Source organism: Netta rufina (assembly GCF_964035555.1).
Source record: "Netta rufina genome assembly, chromosome: 12".
Classification (NCBI taxonomy): Eukaryota; Metazoa; Chordata; class Aves; order Anseriformes; family Anatidae; genus Netta; species Netta rufina.
Genome location: NC_140135.1, coordinates 21,462,818 through 21,483,215, shown reverse-complemented (window position 1 = coordinate 21,483,215; position 20,398 = coordinate 21,462,818). Strand labels below are relative to the sequence as shown.

The 20,398-nt window shown below is 52.4% G+C and overlaps 1 protein-coding gene across 2 annotated transcripts; it reads right to left on the bottom strand.

Annotated features, from left to right (window-relative positions):
* Positions 1-4,641: 4,641 nt before the first annotated feature.
* Positions 4,642-20,156, bottom strand: EDA2R (ectodysplasin A2 receptor). Of its 2 annotated transcripts, none has more exons than XM_084294168.1 (9): positions 19,965-20,156; positions 14,809-14,918; positions 13,950-14,128; positions 12,973-13,058; positions 12,499-12,663; positions 11,821-11,967; positions 10,925-11,439; positions 10,062-10,110; positions 4,642-9,636 (listed from the first exon to the last, which is right to left on the bottom strand). In XM_084294168.1, the coding sequence occupies exons 2-9, from the start codon at positions 14,893-14,895 to the stop codon at positions 9,341-9,343; spliced, it is 1,524 nt and encodes a 507-aa protein (XP_084150294.1). In that variant the 5' UTR covers positions 14,896-14,918; positions 19,965-20,156; the 3' UTR covers positions 4,642-9,340. The 2 variants fall into 2 exon arrangements, with proteins under 2 accessions (XP_084150294.1, XP_084150295.1); XM_084294169.1 differs by lacking the exon at positions 19,965-20,156 and adding an exon at positions 16,121-16,249.
* Positions 20,157-20,398: the final 242 nt, after the last annotated feature.

Sequence of the window (20,398 nt, the reverse complement as noted above, 5' to 3'; positions counted from 1 at the left end):
GTGGCCTCTGGAAGTGGCCTCTGGGCTCTCAGATGCGGTATGTGCTCGCTGCTTCTGCTTGCTTCAAATTAACCGTAGGAGGTAAGAAATTGTGAAAGCTGGGCCTATTGTTATTGTGTTTGATTGGGGTATTTATTTGTAATCCAGTAATTTCTTAAAAGCAGCTCAGGGGATGAGGTGAGGGGGAGTTTGAAGAGGTACTGAATGGGTTGCAAAAGCACATTATTTATTTTCTAAAACTGTGCTCCCCAATGCAGCTGCGTTCAGATCCAAAATCAGCCCATTATCCCATCTACTGGCTCCCGTTAAGGTAATAACTCTTGCACAGAAATAGGCTGGCCAGTCTCAAAAAGACTCATTTACCACCAAGACTCGGAGAAGGAATACAGGAATTTCACTGGGATAATAGTGTATTTTTTATGAAGAGTAATAATTACTGGCTTCGGGCCGTCCCTGAAGAAAAACAGTGTTTATTTTTAATGAGCAGGGCTTTCTGATTGGAGCAGCGATGCTTTCCACTAAAAATGAGCTTCTGCTGCCAAGAAAAGGCAGCGTGCCCTCGTTTTTAATCTGTTGCTCCCAGCTTGGTTCCAGTGGGGAGGCTTTGCTCTCATGGCTGTTCCCCAGTGCTCTGAGCAGTGAGCGCACTCCTCAGCCCTGGCTGTGCAGCCAGGGGACATGGGCTGGGGGGGTTCGGGCCAGGGGGGCTCCCCTTCAGACCAGGTTCGGCCCCAGGCCTGCCCGGAGCTTCCCCTGCCCCATGAGGCGCCAGCACTGGGGCTGTGCTCCTGGCTCGGGCAGCACAAAACATTTGGAGAAGCTGCACCCCAAACACGTGACTCATGAAGCCTTTTGGCTGCCTTTGGAAAGCTGCGTCTGGAGAGTCCCTGTGAGCCAGCCCAGGGGGTTGCAAGGTGAGTTTACCTGAGGCAGAAGAAAAATGATTTTCTATCTCCTGGCAAGCACAGTCAATAGTCCAATGATATGCTATAAAATGTGTGTTTTCATTCACATATAATTGCCCTAATGTCCTGCGGAGAAGTAATGAGAACCACACACACAGGGGGAAAACTGTGGAAAATATAAAATGGAAAAATCAGAGAATGAGCAATAAAAAAATCATCTGTCGGGAAGGAGAGAAAGGAAAGAAACGTGGCCCTGGAAATTCAGTTCTCTCTAATGGATTTAAGTCTTCATTTTTAGCAACCAAAATTTAACTAACTGTTCTCTAACCTTCCCTGTAGAGGAGACAGGAACGCAGAGAAAATGGTGCAGGGCGCATTTGAGAGGTTCAGTGCCACAATTACTCTGTCAAGGAGAGCACGGACATGCACAGCTGTGAAAGATGAGCCCAGCAGGAGAAGTGGTTTATTACTGTGCTAAGTGAGACCAATTCCTACCAGGATGAGTAATTCACATGCAAGGAGTATCGGCAGACAAGAAGAGATGACGAACATTGCCAAGGCCCTGTCCTTCCTGAAATTTAAAAGCACAAGCTGAAATTTAATTACTGGCTTTCTGCTCGACTTTTCCCTGTGTGAATGCACTCCCCCCTCACCATCGCACCCTCACGGGTGGGGAATGCACAAGCAGCAGGGCCGGCTGCTGCCTCCCACCTGTGCCCCCCTGTGCCAAGCAGCGGCTCACTGCTACTGCAGTGATGGCTCATGGGGACACGGGGCTGCCACAGGGACTGGTGGCGGTGCTGGCACAGAGGCAGCTGGTAGCGTGTGCCCACCTTCAGGGCTACAGCCAGCCTGGTGCAGATGTCTGAAGGAAACGTCTGCTGGAAGGTGAGCATCTGAGCTCAGGTGTGGTTGGCTGCCCAGCTGCCACGCTTAATTCTGCCAAATTATCCATGCTGCCTAGGTTGATGCTAAGGACTTGGCTGAAGGTGCCTTCAATAGGCATAAAAATCAGATGGACCACCTTTCACTGCCTGAATGTCAGCCGAGCAGGATGGTGCTGCTGAGGTTAGAGCCTAGAACCGGCACCCACGTGGTGACGGAGGGCACTGGACAAGGAGGAACCAGAGATGCTAATAGCCAAGACTTGAGGGTCTTGAGAAATATGCTCTGATCATTTATGAAAGATGCTAGTGACTGTCACATAACTGCATGTAATCAGGCATCATTGTGTGCTAATGAACAGCTGTGCCATGTTAAACCCCTGTGGAGCCTCTGTTCTGCTTACCATGGGTGGTTTTGCTGCTTCTCATTTGTGCGTGCTCAAACAGCTTTGGGAGGCCCCAGGTTGCTCCTTGTCCACTTCTACTACATTTTATAAGCTCTAGCAAGCTAACTGCACATTGCTCTTCTGCCTGTTATTACTCTTCTGCCTGGTCCTATGGTCCCTTTTCCTGCCCTCTCCTCCATTTGAGCACGGGTTTTTCGTCTGTATTTTCATGTAATGTTTTTAATCTGGATCCTCTCAGACCAAAAGTGGACAAGCAAGCACAGGGTTTGAGGGGCAAACTTTTATTATAAAAGTACTCACTGGGTGCATCCAGACTCTGTGCACAAGAGAAAACCTTAGAAAGGTCACTTGCCATTACCATTCACAGGTTGGGCAGTTGTTCACACAGTAACAGCCAGGCTCACTGCTGGTTGTGGCTGTAGGCTGCCAAGCAGGATCCCAGCACAAGCATTCTGCTGATGGTAACAGCTCCTTCAGCCTGACCTGACCTCTCCCATCAGCTCTCCTGTGCCGCTCAGCACTCGCCGGGCAGAACGATGTGCCCTCAGATGCGAGCTCCCTGTGAGAGAGATGCAAAGACACACTTGACTGGCAGGGCCACCTCAGTAGTTCCTAGGTAAAGCACGTTCAGGGTTCCCAGGCCTACACAAGGACATTGAGAGCCTCTGTTCTCCATGTCTGCAGTTACTTCACACACGTGATGTGTTTCAACATCCCGTGTCTTTCAGCCAGGCTCTTTAAAGCAAACCCCCTTGGTAAGGAATATTCAGCCTGGCAGGATCACTAGCTGTGCACCGGGGCTGCTGTCAAACACAGGATGCACTTTTGCATTCCTGCTTGAGACCAGCTCAGGAGACCGCCCAGTGCACGTGCCTTGCGTGGGCCAAAGGGCATTCACTGGCATCCTCCTCTGGAACTGGAGGCTCGTCAAGCAGTTGGCCCATGTGCTTTGAATGCCTTCACAGCAGCTTTGTGTCCCAGCTGGAGATGCTCCTCCCAGAGGCAGCTGAGGTGAGGACCCCGTGTACCCCAGCATCTTGATATGCTGCCAGACTCTACAAGTCATGTCTGATGGAGCACCAGACTCTGTCTTATTCTGAACACCTCGGGGCTGGTTTTCAACCCCACACTTCTTACATGGAATATTTTCCTCCTGCCTGCTCTCATCCTCAGATGTAGACTATTATCACAGTGCTGAGACCAAGAATGCCAAGTACTTAGAGGGGAATGTGGCTTCGCATCACTCCTTAAACATTGGCCAAACATGAGAGAGCAGACAGTGCAAATGCCCCAAGGCAAGCACAGTGGGGTGTAAAGCTCTTGTTCAGAGGGGACTCCTGGTCTGGGTGTATGCCTCTCCTCTGCATAGGAGTGGTCACCCCAGGTTGTTCTCCAGAAGAGCAGAGAAAAAGGCCCAAACCACCCCCACCTGACCTACTGCTGCATGGTGCCCACAGCCCCCCAAACCCAACAGTCGCTGGAAGATTAGGCAAGGTGTATTCTGATTTCCCATCCCATCACACAAGCGTGTAAACCCAAAGTCTTGCTCTCCCACTGAGTTGGCCCCAGGCCTCTCCTCCAGACCAGCCTTCCTGCTTCAAGCTGCAGAGGTGTTGGGATCACTTCCCCTGCATGCCTTCAGGAAGGCTGATTGCAGTCAGTACGGCCACTAATGCACTTCACTGTGTACTTGGAGAATATTTCAAGCATGTGTGATAACAGGCAGCATACACCCAAGATGCTCTAAGCAAAAGGCTTCTTCGGAAGCCACGCATTGCTGAATGCCTTTACTCATTCTGTACTTTTGCATCCAGTGAAGAGTGAGTGCTTTCCCATGCCTTGATTTCAGAGGCTCCTTTACTGACACCTATTGTATCGCTTCAGTGGTACAGGCTCACTGGACTGCACATGGCTACAACGCACGTGGGTGTTCCTTACAACTCAAACAAGCTACACTAGTACAAGAACCTGCAAAGCATGAGAGGGTTTGAGCAAGTATAATAGCCTTAATTGGAACAAAAAATGATATCCTACACTCTAATACGAATACTAAGAGCAGACCGAGTTCAAGGGCATGAACAGACTTAATAAGGACTCTAATTACAAGCTGAAAGAACAACTGCTCCTCATTGAAGCTGCAGAAACAGAGGGCTCCTTGGGTAGCACGTATAGGGTCTCCATAGTGTCTCTGCCTCTTCCCCCTCCCCGGGAGCTGGGCCCACAGACAAACCCCACCCAGGATTTGGCACTTCTGAGAGAAACCAGGCCTGCAGAACAAGTAGCAGCTGCTGTGTGCCACCGAACATGAAAAGGATATCAGCACACAACTCTGCTTCTGCCCCCAGCCTGTGTTTCAGCAGTGTGGGCACTGGGTCAGGCTCCTCCACACCCAACAGACTGGGACCCCTGCGCAGGAAGGACAGAATTAAAACTCACAGCGCATCATCACCTCCAACTCTGGAATTTATTTAACTACAAGCACACAGCATTCAACAGCACTATGTCTGGGTGGAATGTGGGGAACTCAGACACCCCTTGTTTAACAAAACTTAGGAATTTCAGACACTTTTATTTGAATACAAACTTCACCCCAAAAAAAACAATGGAAACAAATAAAACTTCAGAATTACAATGCTAATGACACAGGATTTACAAAAATATAAATAACCTATTCATAACCTTAAAGAAAACAGAACATCCACCATAAAAATTATCATGTATTCCCAGCAGTAAACTATGACTACAAAAAATTATTTATTTAGTTTTAGAAAAGCACCAGAATTTGCATTGTTAATTAATCTAAAACACACAGGGCACCTCCCCATAGGGCATCTCCACTTGCAGATTTTTCAGAGCGTGCCCATATTGTAAAAAATTTTCTTCAGTATTGTCCACTCATGTAAGAGTGTAGTGAATTCTTATAAGCACCCTGTTTGAGAATAGCATCCAAGGATGTACAAATTACTTCTTTATTTTAATAAGATTTAAATATATGCCTATTTTTAAGTGTATGCTTAGAAGTTTTCAGAACAGGGCTGGACTGAAACCCATCACAAATTCTTCTGTAAATCAGACTTCCAGACAGGACTAGTGTCAAAACAATTGCTTGTAAAAAAAAAAATAAAAAAAATCTCACCACCCAAGAGTATTTCCATTGTTCAATCACAGCTAAAGTTTGCATAGATACTGGATTAATTTATTTCTTTCAACTCTTTTTGAACCATGCCAGCTTGGCTTTGGTAGCTTCCTGAAGCTGAAATGTGAGATCCAGCGCTATGAGAATTTCCTTCCCTTACATTCCATCTATTGTGCTGAAAATACCATTAAGAAAAAGCAGAAAAGTCAAGTACCAAGTCTATTGGTTCCCAGCTAAAGAAACTGAAGCTCGCCCACCTGCCCAGTGATGGCCACCGTTTGCCAGTGTCCAAAGTGCAGCGCCAGAGCCTGTCTTTCAGACTCTTGTGGTCCCCCTTCTTCTGAGGACTTCAGCTAGACTTGTGAAAAATCAGCCCAAAGGGCCTTGAGCTGGCTAAATTAAAGGCCATGTAAACACAGCTGATTCTGAGACTGCTGACAGCACAGCTGGATGGTGGCTGCTGGCCATGGACATCAGCACAGGTGGGAGCAGCCCTGGGACAGGAGCCCATTGCCATTAAAAAGCCCACTCCAGAATAGTACAGTGTGGGACTGAGCACCCATGAAGCACCATCCACAGAAGCTCACACTGCGACTGTGTAAAAGGCTCTGAGCAGGCTCGAGTCTTCCCAAGAACAGTTAAAACAGTTAAAACACAGCTACCCACAGACCTGCCGTGGAGGTGGCTGCCCCGGCGCTCCCAGTGCGCCAGGCAGGGCTGGCAGAGCAGCCCCACGTGCCGCCTCCTCAGCACCACGGCGAGGTAGGTTTTGGATGTGAACAATGTTGCTCAGATACCAAACAGCTAAAATATAAGTTTACCTTAAAAATTGTTAGGGGAATGGGGTTGATTCCTTAATAGAACAGCAACAACAAAAAAGAAAAACAACAAATGCAGACCCCACCTACGTCAACAGGAACACCCAGCAAGCACAGGAGGGACAGAGACCACTGGCTCCCAGTGAGGCTCTGCAGCACACAAGTGATGACAACCCTTTTATTCACTCCATTTCTCGTTTACCAGGCTGTTGCTAGCCATTGTTTGCTCCCAATCCCACAGCGTTGTGCTGGGAAGGAGCCTGCTTCGCCATCCTGCACCCCACTGGATGGGCAGGGACATGCAGGACAATCCACACCTACACCTACTTCAAGTTCAAAGCCATGCCTGATTAGTTAAGCTGCATGGATGTTTTTAATTCACCTACAGATGTGTAAGTAATCTTCATTCCCGTTGTGTGTCCATAAAGAGATTAAATATTTGATTTTGTTACATGATTAATGCGAACACACTCTCTCCCTGCCACAGATAAGCCTCCAATGGAAAAACCTTATCCCCAGGCTGCATTTACACTAGAAATACTTTTTCTGACTACTTTGTAACAGACCAAGTACATCACCCCAGCCAAAAACGGGTACAAGCTCTAACGCTTCTGGTTCTCACAAAGCAAAGAGCAATAAAACGACCATGACTCTGAAAGAAATAAACAGTGGAGGAGATAAAGTGTCACATCCAGTTGAAGCTGTCCATGCCTCCTGTTATCTGACCACATCCTGAGTGTGGTCAAGTCTTAACAGCATTTAACAAGAGAAAAGGGGGAGGGGGGAAACAGAGCAGCTATTAATACTGCTGTTTGGGCAGATCTGAGCAAAGGGCTATGTTCCCAGAAGGTCGCTTGCTTTTTCCAAGTACTGTGGTCAGATAAAAGGCAAAGCCTGGGGATGCCCTGGTGGCGGCGGGCAGGGTAACAGTGCCGCTTGCTGGCGGCCACCATGCCGCCAGGGGCAAGGACAGCGCAGGAAGCAGCGCTCAGAGCCAGCCGTGAGCTGCAGCCTTCAGTAGGGACACACACACAGCGAGCACCGTGGCTCAAACCCCCTGCAGGTCCTGGGGCAATCGGGGCCCACAGCCACCCAGGGCACTGAGCCCTGCAGGAGCCGCACCGCGTACGGGGGCTGGGAGTGGAGGCTGCGAGGGGACAGCAGCACCAGGGAAGGGTGGAAATGGCATGAGATGTCCAACAGACCCCAAGGACAGGGCGGAAAAAGTTGGGCAGTGAAACTAAGCAGGCACAAAACAGCATAGAAAGAGGGGAAGAAACAAGACAGGCTTGTTCTCCCTGGCACATGGCAGCAGAGGCAAAAACCTGCTCCCGCTGACCTAAAGGCATTTTTGACTCTGATCTTCAGTGGGATCAGGCACTGTCCTGGTTGAGTAAGCACAGTGGGTCCATTTCATTGCTCCAGAGGAGGGTGTAAAAGGCTTTAGTAGTCCTGGTGCAAGTGGCAGGGACAAAGCTGGGGGCTGACACCTCCTGCCTTCCTCGGCAAGCAACCAGCTCGCAGCAGGCTTCCTGCCCCGGCCACAGAGAGGCTGGAGCCAGGCACAGGGCGAAGACCGCTCAGCTGCTCCGCGCCATGACCTCAGTGGGACAGGCATCCCCGTCCCGGGAGGCGGCGGCACAGCGGGGCCAGGCGCGTGCCGGGCGGCCGGGGCCGCTTCCCCAGCTGACGGCAGCCCCGCATTCCCGTCCGCCCCCACAGGGCCGCTCCCTGCGCCTCGCCTGCTGCGCAAGGATTCGCCCCCGACAAAAATCCTGGAGCGGGAGGCTTGCACAGACATTGCTGCTGGCAGGCAGGGCACGGCTTCCCACTGCAGGTCTTCTCTAGCCTCATGAGCCACTCCACCATGGACCCCCAAGTCCCACTTGTCAGACCGCCTGGCCAAACCCCGTGTGACACTGGGAGACCCTGAAGCTGGTGACAGACAGCGGAGAACAACAGCACAGCAGCTACCAGCCCTGCAAGCTGCCCTGCAGCTCCACAACCAAAACTGAGGGGAGCCTCATGCAGGCGAAAGTGCTGCAAGCTCTGACAAATCCTCCAGGAACAAATTAAATGCAGAAGGGTGTTCCTTCCATAAGACCTACTCCCAAAAATGAGAATATTAGCTTGTTTTTAGGCAGGAAAAGAAAAAGAAAAAAAAAAAAAAATATTCTAAAGCAAACCTGCTCTGCCACAGGGACTTCAACACTCACTGCAGCACAGTTGCAGTCTTCAGTCTCCAGCTGACCCCTACACGCCTGGCACTGGCAGGGCACCAGCTGTTCCCTGCAGAAGGCAGAGGAGGGTCCCTGCCTCTGGCACCCCGTGCTGCACCCCGCATCAGCCTGCAATGCCTGATGCACACCGAGGAGGCTGCCAGCACAGCTGAGTAGAGGCAGTCACCAGCAGACCGGGGAGCAAAAACTGCCCTGGGCAAGGAGCAGCACAGCACTGCACCTAACACAACTGTACATCAAAGTACCCTGGTGATCAACTTGGAACTTCCTTAAGAAAACTATACCAGTTCAAGTAAAGGAAATTAATTTACACATGCCATGTGCTGCACTGGCACAGAGACTGACTGCTCAGCTCTCCCTGCCACAGCAGCAATGGTCACACAGGAAGGAGCAAACAAAATTTCAACTCAAAGTGGCAACAGGAACCCAGAAAAAAATAACACAGTATTGGCCAAAGGAAAATGTTCTGAAAAGCTGGAATGGGAGAGAAGTGATTGTTGGCCCTGTAAGAGAGTGGCACACAACCAAGCCCAAGCCCCTGCACAGCGTGTGGCCAGGGACCTCACAGAATTCATCCCAACACCAGCAACTCGCAAAGGACAGGGCTTATTACAGACAGGCAGCACAGTGATTGTGACACCACTCTGCTGCTGGACATGGGTTAAGTACAGATGAAGAAAAATGAACTCGGAGGTGCTGAGCACAACCTGCCCAGAAGGGGCAGGAGTGACAGCTGTGAGGATACACAGTACTGTCACCTCCCCAGCTCCTCCACTCTTCTCCAAGGAGGGAGACTCCTCCTCATGTGCTTCTATTCCACAATGCAAAGACTCTCTCCACATACTCCCCACATGCATGTTAGAGAGATTGTGTGACCACAGGGCTACCAGATCCTCTCCCGTACCAGTACACACAATGCTTGAAGTTTCCTCCATCCCTTCCATCTTATCCTAGCACTGGTGGCCCTGAATCTGGCTGAGAGCAAAGTGGTCACACAGCAGGAGCAAGGCGTCAAACCGCTGCAGTCGCTGCAGAGCCTGGGCCAGATGAGGGATTGTGACCGAGTCTCCTGAGTAGGTGAGGTGAGTGATGAGCTGCTCAAATCCAGATATCCGTCCCAGAAACTGGGGTGCAACCCCCAGCTCCAGTGCCACGTGGCTGAAGTTCTTCACACCATTCAAGGATGGGTCTAACAAGAAGGCAAGCGACTGCACCAAGGAATGGGGCAGCTCTGCAACAGGGAGACCTGGGGGCAGCAATACAGAAAAGTGGGGTTAGAAACCACGTCCAGGTTTGGTGAGAATAAACACTAACTAGATTCAAACCCCCGTCCCTGCCAAGCTGGTGAAACATCTACTTGTCATGGCAGGGATATCTCCTCCAATATTGCCTTCAGAGCTCAGCAACACAAAACCGGATCAGTCCTGGGGAGACTGCCAACAGGCAATAACTGGGTGTCCATTCACCACCCACCCTCAAGCCACTTTGAGCAGTACTGCAGGATATCTAACCTGGAAACTAGCACCAAAGGCAGTGAAAGTCACCACAACCCTGTAATGAGTGTCACCTCCACACAGCCAAGGTAGGCTTTTGGAGGAGCTCCTTATCAAAATCTGCATCTCTGCTACGCCAATGCATGGTGAACAAAAATGAGGCTGGGAAGACACTTACCCTTCATTGTGTTACTGATCTGAGTCACAAGGCTCTGGGCATCATTCACCTGGAAAGAGAAAGACACCAAGGTTGGGGACAGTCTGACAGCAACAATGATGCCTGTCAGTCCTCCCAGGGCCACCACAAAGGTTCAAAGCAATGGCACTTGTCATGCCAGCATTACTATCCCAGGAGCTAACAACCTCCGAGGGCCTCCCAGCAAACTGCTTCCATAAACAGTGACCTGGAGCTAAGTTTTATATATATATATATTATATTATTTATTATTATATTATATAAATTATATTATTTTACCAGGCATTTTCTGAACCTCAATTATGTTAATGACTAGGCTCATTATAAGCTAACCTGGGCGGGAGTAGGAATCACTGCCTCCTGGTGCCAGGTCAGCTTTCTAGATGAGCAAGAGTCTAAGAAACACCCGCAGAGTACATCAGTTAACGCATAGCTAAAGGTGGGTTTATACACTGAATAAATGGACTCCGGTCTTTTTATTATTTGAAACCATCCCAACAGGTCCTGTCTGTGGCTGATGGCCCTCTGAGGGCTGGTGACCTTATGCCACCTGCAGCGATGGCCAATCCACTTAGAATGCTAATCCTTTCCTCTGGGAGATACACTGGACTTGTGCTGGCTCACCAGCTGCTCCACAGCTCTGACATGACCTATGGAAAACGATCCTCACCTACTCCCAAACATGCCATGAAACATCTGGCAAATCATTTTTGGTAGTTACCCGGTCACCCTAGACATTAATGACCCTAAATCTTAGGAACCCACATCCCTAACCCACTAGCCTTCTGTGCCCAAGGGCCAGGACATGTGATGGTGTGTCAGAGAGGTGATGAGGAAGAACTTACCGGCTGCTCCCCGCTCTCAGCAGTGGGGTTTTGGACGGTGGGGGACAGGCCCCTCGCCGGGTCCACCACGAGGCTGCTCCCAGCCTCCAGCGCTGCACTGCCCCCCTCCCTGGGGACTCCTCGTGTTGCCTGGCTCCCCACCTCCTCCGACCTCTCGCTGCCCACAAACTCCACCTGGGAGGAGAACTTCTGCAGGTCGAGCTCGGTGCACTCCACCGGGGCATGGGGCCACTTGTGCTGCATCTCGGAGGCACAGGAGGAGAGGGGGGCCAGTGCCTCCGCCACTCCCCGCTGGCCTGGCCTGAGGTCGGAGGGGGCCAGGGCGGTGGCCAGGCGGTCGCTGCAGCCCGAGCTCCTGACCAGGGGCTGGCTCTCCAGGACGCTCCTCACCAGCTGGCCTTTGGAGGCAGGGCTGACCGCCACAGCCGATGGCAGCTCCAGCTCTGGCTGCGTGGGCGGCAGCTGGAGGCTGATGGCTTCTCCCTCTGAAATGAACTGAACTGCTTCCACCGGGCCTGGAATAGGAAGGGGCCACAGCTCAGTGAGGTGTGGCCTTGCCCCGTCCCACCTCCCACAGCCTTCTGCCCTTGGCCCAACACCACGACTCCACAACCCCTCTGCAAAGCTTTGAGTCCCATCTGTGCCACCCCCACCACAGTGACAGCTAGGGCATGGCTGGATGGAGGCTTGAGAGCCACCAGAGCTGAGTGCAAGTGTTTCTGGTACAAAATCTGCGAGCAGTTGTTAACAGAAGACCCCAAATTTCATTTTGGTGGAACCTGGACACTCTCCGTCTTCCCTCCTCAGAAAGTCTCAGATTATCTTCAGACTGTGTGAACTGGAGCCCAGCAATGTCTTCCCTTCCCCCCCAAGAGGAAAGCGAGAGGAACGGGTACCTTCCGCCTGCCTGTAGCAGGGGCTCAGGTTCTTCACGCCCAGGCAGCAGGGACCAGACATCTGCTCTTCACACAGAAACCTGCCAGGTGCAGCCGACGTGGGGAACATCGCTCGCTGGCCTGAGAAATTCTGAGTCCTCAGGAAGACTTGGAGGATAGAGAAGAACCAGTCTGAGCAAAGGCTTGGCTTGTGTCCCTAGCATGGCCTCAGCTGCATGGTATGTCTGATGGCGAGGAGCTGGGAGACAGCAGCTCCCTGGCTCACCATCTGGTGAATGCCAACATGAATGCACCCCAGCCCGGGCCATCAAACATACTCCTTCCTACCTCTGTACTTCCAGCCCCACTGGTCCTGCACTGCAAAAAGCCACTTAACATCTACCTGCCCTTGAGAAGCCCCAGCAAGAGAGAATGCCAACTGACAGCAAAACAACATTTTCCTCCCACTAATTATGGTACTAAGGAGGAGGGAGGCTCCTCTGTGTCTTCGTGCAGGTACAAAAAAGCAAGAGAAGTCCTGCAGATGTGAAAAGCAGGACGAGCCATCTATTCTCTATGAATAGAGGAATGTTTGACTTCCAGTGCTCAGGACAGTGCTCTACCCAGCAACAAAGGGGCCAGAAACATGTATAAACAGCAAAGGGAGAACAGAGAGAAATGCTGCATGCACTGACTCACCTCGCTGGCACTGGCTCTTCCAGAACCGCTTGCAGTAGATGATGGAGAGGGCCAGAAGCACCAGCACAATGATGACTAGGGCACTGCTGGTCAGTGCGAGAAGGGCTGTGTCCTGGGGAGGTACCGTGGGGACTGCTACTTTCACCAGGTTTGTTCTGGATCGACCTGCACACACACCAGACACAGTGTTGGAACCCGACCCAAAGGCTTTGGGCCACCCCTTCCCTGCCCCTTCACCCTTCACATATAACAAACAAGCTTCTTCCATCGGGCCCACACAGGACAGGGATTCAGTGTTGTGGAGAGAACAAGCAGCAATAGCTCAAGGATGGTGCAAATGTACATCCGAACACATGCCTTTGGCACGGTCACGACGGCTTCCCACAGACGCCACAAAGCTGCCCAGCCCCGTCCCCCTGCTCCCTGCACCCAAGGGCCAGGCCACCCACAGGAGGTGGGCTGTGGGGCACCTACACTGGGGCTCAGAGGAGGGCGTCTGCTTGGTGCACGGGATACACTCCCAGCCCAGCTGCCCGCTGATCCGTGCCTTGCGGTAAAACCTGTAAGAGAGCAGAGAGGGTTCTCAGCAGCGTGGGGCCAGGAGCCAGCCCGCGCCCCCCCCCCCCCCCCCACGAGAAGACGCGCCCACCTCCCTCAGCCGGTGGCAGCCGAGCCTCCTTCGTGCCACAGCACGCCGAGAAGGCACGAGGCACCATGTCTCTCCCAGATGCCGGCTCATGCAGTGCTCAGAGCTACTTTTTCACTTCGGTAGCTGCTTTTGCCAAGGAGTGACATCACCCAGAAGCAGCCTCCCGCCTCCCTCCTCCCCCTTCCCTGGGTCTTGCTAAAGGAGGGCGATGGTGATTAATAGCTCCACAAAACCACAGAAAAACTCCAGCTAGCAACTTGGTCTGGGAAGGGATTCAAAAACCAGAGCTCTGACATTCCTCTGTCACAAACCACATTGCTTGCTAAGAAATGGTCTGCAGCTCTCAGGCATTTCATAGGCTGTATGTAGCAGTCTTCACTTTGGGAACTCCTTAAAAAATTTGCTAAAAATCAACAGTTAAAGAAACCACAGCTTCCTCCACATGACTGTGCTTGGAAAGAGGCACCCATCACTCGAGGTATGGTCTCTACCCTCCTCTTCAGGGACTGCTAATTGCAGTGGTCAACAGACACTCCTCTTCCAGGGCTTGGCCACCCGGGTGTCCACAGGAAGAGCTCAGGCCTGGAAGTCTTCCACTGCTCATTCGTGGGAGCTTTCAGGTTCCCTTCGGATGGCTCTGATTTGTGGTTCCTCAGAGAGGCAGCTCTGGGCCACCAGGGCTCATCCTAAGCACCGTGTGAGAAGCGGCCTCAGGGGAAGCTCCCTGTAGCCAACCCCTCCCCGCATGCTCCCAGAGGTAACCACCACTGCGGGCCTGGGGCAGGGATCCAGCCCTACTCACCCCGGCAGGCACTCCCCACAGACCGCGTTGGTCGTTGCTGTGCAGTTGGACTTCTGGATGCGGTTGATGAGAGCGCAAGACAGGCAGGGCTTGCAGCTGTGATGGCCCCAGCTATCCTTAAACTTCCTGGGTGGGCAGGGAACGCACTGCGCATCCCCCCCTGTACCATCACCACATTCCTGCAAGACACGAGGTTGGGCTGCGGTGAGAAGCCACTTCAGAACCCCAGGTTATACTGAACGAAACGGCATCTCTTCTTTGGAGGCATGTGGTGTAAAGGTCCTCCGAACACAGCTGAAAGCAGAGAGCCTTAGACCTGTCCTCATGAGGAAGCTGTGTTTTGCCCAGCAGCAGCCCACAGGTTGCCCCAGCTGCTGGAGCACGTTTTAGAGAGGAGACCCCTGCAGGGCTGTATTTCAGGAGGGAATGCTGGAGATGGCTGACCATGACTGCCATGGTCAAGGCTGGGCCAGACCCAGGTGTTGCAGGAGTGTCCTGCTCATGCTCACCCAGCCTGCAGCCTGGCCTGCATGGAGAGCTCAGGAAGGAAAAAAGCTTCCTCAGAAGGGCTACACTGCTGCAGCTTTACCCAGGGTACTGACTGGGAGAAAATTCAGATTTCCTTTGGCAAAAAGAGAACCACCTGAGCAGAAACCTGGAATTCCTCCCCACTTTTTACTTCTGTCTTCTCACCCTCCTATGCAAGGTGAGTGAAACTGCTTATCTTCCCTTCCCAAAGAGGATCAGCTCCTTCTAATGTATGGGGATCATCCTTCTTAATGACAATTAGCAGAGGATTCATCCAGCACTGTAAAAACCTTGGTGCTAGATGATTCCTAGTTCTTCCAGAGCAATTTACCTTGGAAAGCTCCTGCCCAGGCATGCAGTTTCGACATGGGGTGCATTTGCTGTGCTCATACGGGTCCTCGCTCTCTTTGCAGTCCATTGAGGCTGGGGAGGTGCCGGAACCTGAAGAAGGGAGGAAGAAAAAGCACAGAGGTCATAGCAAGTCCCAATACTTACGAGGAGCAACGTGCCCTTTTCTGGGCAAAAGTTTCCACACCGGCCAGGAAGACAGCCTGCACTTCTTATGCACCAAGAATGTCACTTTGGCAGGAGCCAGACTGCCTGCTCTCACCCACGCGGCAGCCTGCACAGAAAGCTCAGGAAGGAAAGAAGATGCTTTCTCAGAAAGGCTGCAGACAAAGTACCCGATTTTGCTGCCGTACTGCAGTCCTCAAGGTAGAAGAAATATTAAGCTAGATACTGTGACCACTCAAGCCACTGGTTCAACAGGCAGGTAGTGGGTTTTGCTGGCTCCAGCTGTATTTTAGGGCACCCCAGACTGTCACCCAGAGGGATGAGCCCCAGCTCAGGGATCTGGCAGCCATGCTCTGGCCAGTGCCACGACAGGCAGTCCCAGCCAGCCAGGACACATGCCCAGACCCCACAGCCACAGCCCAGGGCTGCGCAGGCTGCTCGAAGCTCTCAGCATGACACGGACTCACTTGCAGCTGCCTCGGAGGGCTGGCAAGACAAGCACCCATCTCCCTGCAAAACACCATCCAGAGCCTTTCCGAGGGGAATGAATGGCTCGGCTGAAATTAACGGCAGAACTGCCCCTAGTCTCAGTGGAAACACAATTTCCACCTTCAGTGAGTGTGGCTCATGAGAGAACACAAGACTTTAAAGATTCACCAAGAACAAGCAACAAAACCCAAAGCTACAAAACTGAGCAACTTGTTTACCATTTCAGGGCTGTTTGCGCTTTTCTGTATATTCTAGGTGGGTTCTTATGACAGAAATGAAATAAAATCCACCTCCACAGGACCACTCTTCCTTCTACTTCTCTCTGAACCTTCTGCAGCCGGCCAGTAGAGAAATTCATCCTGCCTTGACAGCAAGACCTGTTAACTTCTGAACACCCACCAGGAGCAGGGAACACTTGGAAACGCTCTTTTGAAGAGCGCCACTCCAAACAGTCTGAAACACCTGGGAAACTTGGCATTTGAGCCAGAGCTGTCCTGTTTAGGGCCCCAGGAAATGGCTGGCTCAGCCGGGAGGACAGCACCCTGCCAGACCCCTGTGCAGACCAGGGGGACAAGAAGAGGACTGCACGGCCATCGAGCTCTCCCCGCCACCCCCTCCTGCGACAGCCCCTCGCATCCTACCTGCTCCACCAGCAGGCACGGATACAAGTGTCCCGCAGCACACACTCGAGTCTCTGCGGGCTTTCTCTGGACTTTGTCTAATCCCCTACCACTCCCATGCAGACTGCCTTTAGGAAGCAGACATTTGGCCAGGCTCCCCAGTCTCTGAACCATCAGGATTCATTTGAGATGAAGTCTGCCCCGGACAAGCTTAGAAGGTGAGTCACTGCTTACTGCAGCTCACACACATGGCCAGCGGCTCACTTGCTACAAGGAAAGGCAGTGAAAGCCAGCGAGGATTGGACGTGAAGACATACGGCAATGAGAAGCTAAGGGAGCTAAATTTATCTTGCAAACATCTCGGGAGGGGCACGATCACAGCCTATAAATAGTGTAAAGGTTACTGACAGTATAGAATAAATAAAGGAAATTTGTCACCATCTCAGAAGGTGGTAAAGAGGGACCTCTGTGCTATTGTCAAAGGACAAACATTCAAGTTCAGTGTTAGGCTCCTGCTACGGGCTGAATGAAGGAGGAGAAACAAGAAAACAGGAGACGGGCTGAGCACGGGTGATAGCCACCACTTCAGCAGGCTGCTGCTCCTCGGGGCTCCAGGGCCCCAAGCCTTGGTAGGATCCCACCATGCCGGGCTGCCCAGACAGCACTGCCGATACTCCGGTACCCAGGGCTGAACTCAGAGAAAAGGAGGAAAGACTTCAGGCTGCCTGCCTATCAGCCCTCTAAAGTGTCCTCGTAATACAAGAAAGAAATACAGGTGTCAAAGGAAGTCTTGGTGAAACTGTAGTGCAAACAACTTCTGCTGCCATGACCTCTTTCTCTTGTGAATTTACAGACTTCTCTGCATGTCAGAAGGGTTTGCAGATAGGGACACATCCCTTCCAGACTACCTCCCCAGGAGGGGCACAGCTTAAGCCAGTTTGCCAAATAGAGAAAGTTACACAGGCAAAAGGAATCTTATGCCAGTGCAAGTACGCGTACATTAGGACACCTGCCAGCATGACGGTATCGCTGAGGGATGGCGGGGGAAACATCACACCACAGCCATGCCAGCAAAACTGTGAAGCATAGACCAGGCCTGCTGTTTCTCAAGCCACAATATAATGATAAGTGGAATGAAAGCTTTCTTGGATATCTGGCATGAAATTCAAAGCGATGGTACTTCTTAAAAACCTTTTTATATTAACAATACCTGAACACCAAGACATTTAATTTGTAAATGAACCACACATCAAAAACCACATAGCACTGCCCTGGTAAAGCAGCAATTTCTGATTGTCTAATGAACAATGAAAACGACTAGTCCTAATTAGCTGAAAGTAAAAAACAAACCCCTCCCACCTCTCTGAAAACACAGGATCTTAGGGTGACTACCAAAGATCAATATAAACCTGGTGTGGTATCAATGTACTTGTCAGCTGGAAGGCAACAAAACATACTGCCATTGTTTCAAGATGTGTGAAGTCTTCTAACTTAAAAGAAAAGTCGCAACTTGTTAACGTACTTTTTTATTGTCTTAAGGGGACAATTGCCTGAGTTGGGTGAGCAGCGTGTGCTCCCTGCTGTGTTATTACTGAGACAGCAAAAATGTAAATTGCTGAATGAGTTTCATCAGATCATCATCATCAGATAAAAAGAACATTTCATCAAAGCTACAGTGCGAGTCCCAGATCATTTACCTCAGTGACAGCTCTGGAGCCCTGATTCTCTTTTTCCTGTGAAAACTAAGTTTTCAAAAAAATTAAACTACATGGGGATCTAAACTATTTATACACTCCCTTTTGCATCCAGCTAATGGATTGTGGTAGGGAACAAAAAGGAGAAGGAAATAAATGAAGAGGTACCAAAAAAAAAAAGTCAGTGCAAACAATGTCGCTCCTGGTCCCTGCCATGTCACCACCGCAGCAGGTACAGAGGTTGGGCAGGGCAGGACCTGCAGCAGGAGGTCAGCCCCACGAGCCCCTGCCCTGGGCCACCCCTACACGGACCCACAACCCCCCCCTCCAGGCAGGGGTGGGGGTCTCTGCCTGCCTCCACTGCTGGGAGAGCCCCAGCCAAGACCTCTCCTTTGGGTGCCCTTGTGTCTGCGCACAGGGAACAGCTCCTGGGCACCGCTGCTCGAGCCAAGGGGCCGGGCTGCCCAAGCAGATCCCGATGGGCGGCTTCATGAATGAAGTTACTGCCTAGCAGAGCCAGAAGGCACTAACAGGACCTCGAAAGGAATGCTGGTATGTATTGAGAAACAGAACTAGAGAAAAAATATCCCAAATAAAAACTGCAAGTGAAAAGGAGGGAGGAAAAAAAGAAAGGTTATTTGGAAAATATGACTGTATGTCTTGCATATGGCAATGCCTAACCCCAGCCTCTTGCTCATTAATTCCTCCACTCCTGTTCATTAACCCGGAGTCCTTTTCACCAGGCAGCATTTCCGTGTGTCTTCCTTTGCTAACCAGCACGTGGGGAGTGACCTGCCACCCCTAGGGGATGCCTGGTAGACCAGAAGACTCAGAGAAACAGAATAGAGGGAAAAAAGGATTTAACCTGGATCTTTCCATGCTCTTTTTGGAAATCAGCAGGTTTTCCAAAACATTTGTAAGTTCCGCTCACAAAATTGTCCACTAATTACTTGGCATGGAGTGGCTGGAAACTTATATTTGCTTTAGGGGAAAGCATCCTAATGGCAGACAAGAACTAGAGGTACTCTGGGAGAAGCTGCATCTCTCCTCACTGCCCTGCAGTACTCTCAAGGCTACGTTCACTTTCTGCTCCTTGCATTCCAAGTGCAAAGGAAGATATTTGAAACTACCAAAACCACCCACAATACAGGACATAGTGCATCACTGCTGCTTCTGCTGTTGTTCCCATTCAGCTTTACAGTCCCACAAAACACCCACCCGGCAACAGCCTCATCCCTGCCCACAGCAGCGGCTCACCCAAGGCCCCAAAGGAAGGGCTGCCCATGCCAGAGGAGCTGCATGAGAAACTGTGGTGGGCAAACGGGGCTTGGGAAAGGAGAATAGAGCATCCTGCCAGAGCAGACACCCTCAGCACCAGGATACCTTCAGTCACAGGGCCCCCATGTACAATTCCACATGTTCATATAAACTGAATGAAATTCTGGTCATCCTTCTTGGGTGTCTGTGACTTGTGAGATATCTCAACTAAGACTTCCAGAACTACCACTTTACATGAAATCTTGGATTTTTATGTTTGTGGTTTTTATTTCCTTCTCTCTTTTCTTGTTCTTTTTGTTTTTCTCCCCACTTCTACTCATTCACAACTGTCACTGCTTCGCTTGCAATAACAACTCCGGTTACCTGCAGCGTCTGCTTTTCCCTCCAACTCTTACCGCAATTACGAACACCCTCACGCAGGTACAGTGCGAAGGAGAAGGGGCACGCAACCCGAGCAGCAGCTGCTGGGCGTTCTGCACAACTTGCCACCGGTTCTTACACACCCACGCGCGGCCCGCCCGACCCCGGCCCCCAGACGGGCCCCGCCGGCGCCCCCCGCCGCCCACCCTGGGGAAGGCGGCAGGGCGCCGGGATATGCCCGGGCACGCCTCGCCGAGGGGCCCGACAGCTCGCCACCGGCTCGCCACCGGCTCGCCACCAACTCGCCACCAGCTCGCCACCAGCTCGCCGCCACCGCACCGGCCCCCACGGCCGCGGCACCCCCGGCCCCGATGCCACGCGCCCGGGCACAGCACCGGGGGCGGCTGCAACCGCGCGCTGCGCCGCTCCCGGCCCCGCCGGCAGCTCCCGCCCGGCGGTGACACCGGCGCCAGCGGAGCGCCGGGAGCCGCTGCCGCGGGTGGGCGGGCGGCTGCGTGGGCTCCGCCGCTCACCTGTGTCCCGGCGCGCGTGGGGCAGGGCTCCGTGGGCAGGCTGCGGGGCTCCGCGGGCGGGACGCGCGGCGTTCCGCGGGCAGGACGCTCCGCGGGCGCGGGGCACGGTGCGCGGCGGGCGGGACACGCGCGGCTCCCCGGCGGGACACGCGTGGCTCCCGGGCAGGGCGCGCGGCGCCGCGTGGAGCGGGGCGCGCCGCGGGCAGCGCGGGGGATCGCCACCCGGCCGGCCCCGCCCCGCCGCCTCCCATTGGCCGCGCGGGGTGAATGGGCGGGGCTATGCAAATCGCAGCGCCCGCAAATTCCTCTCGTGCGGGCCCCCTGCCTCCGTTCCCCGCATCCCCACCCCGCACTTCAGGCGCTCCCTCTCCTGCGGGTGCTTTTGCTGAGTCTCAGAGCTGCCCCCAGCAGGGTGTGAGGAGGCATCAGGCTGG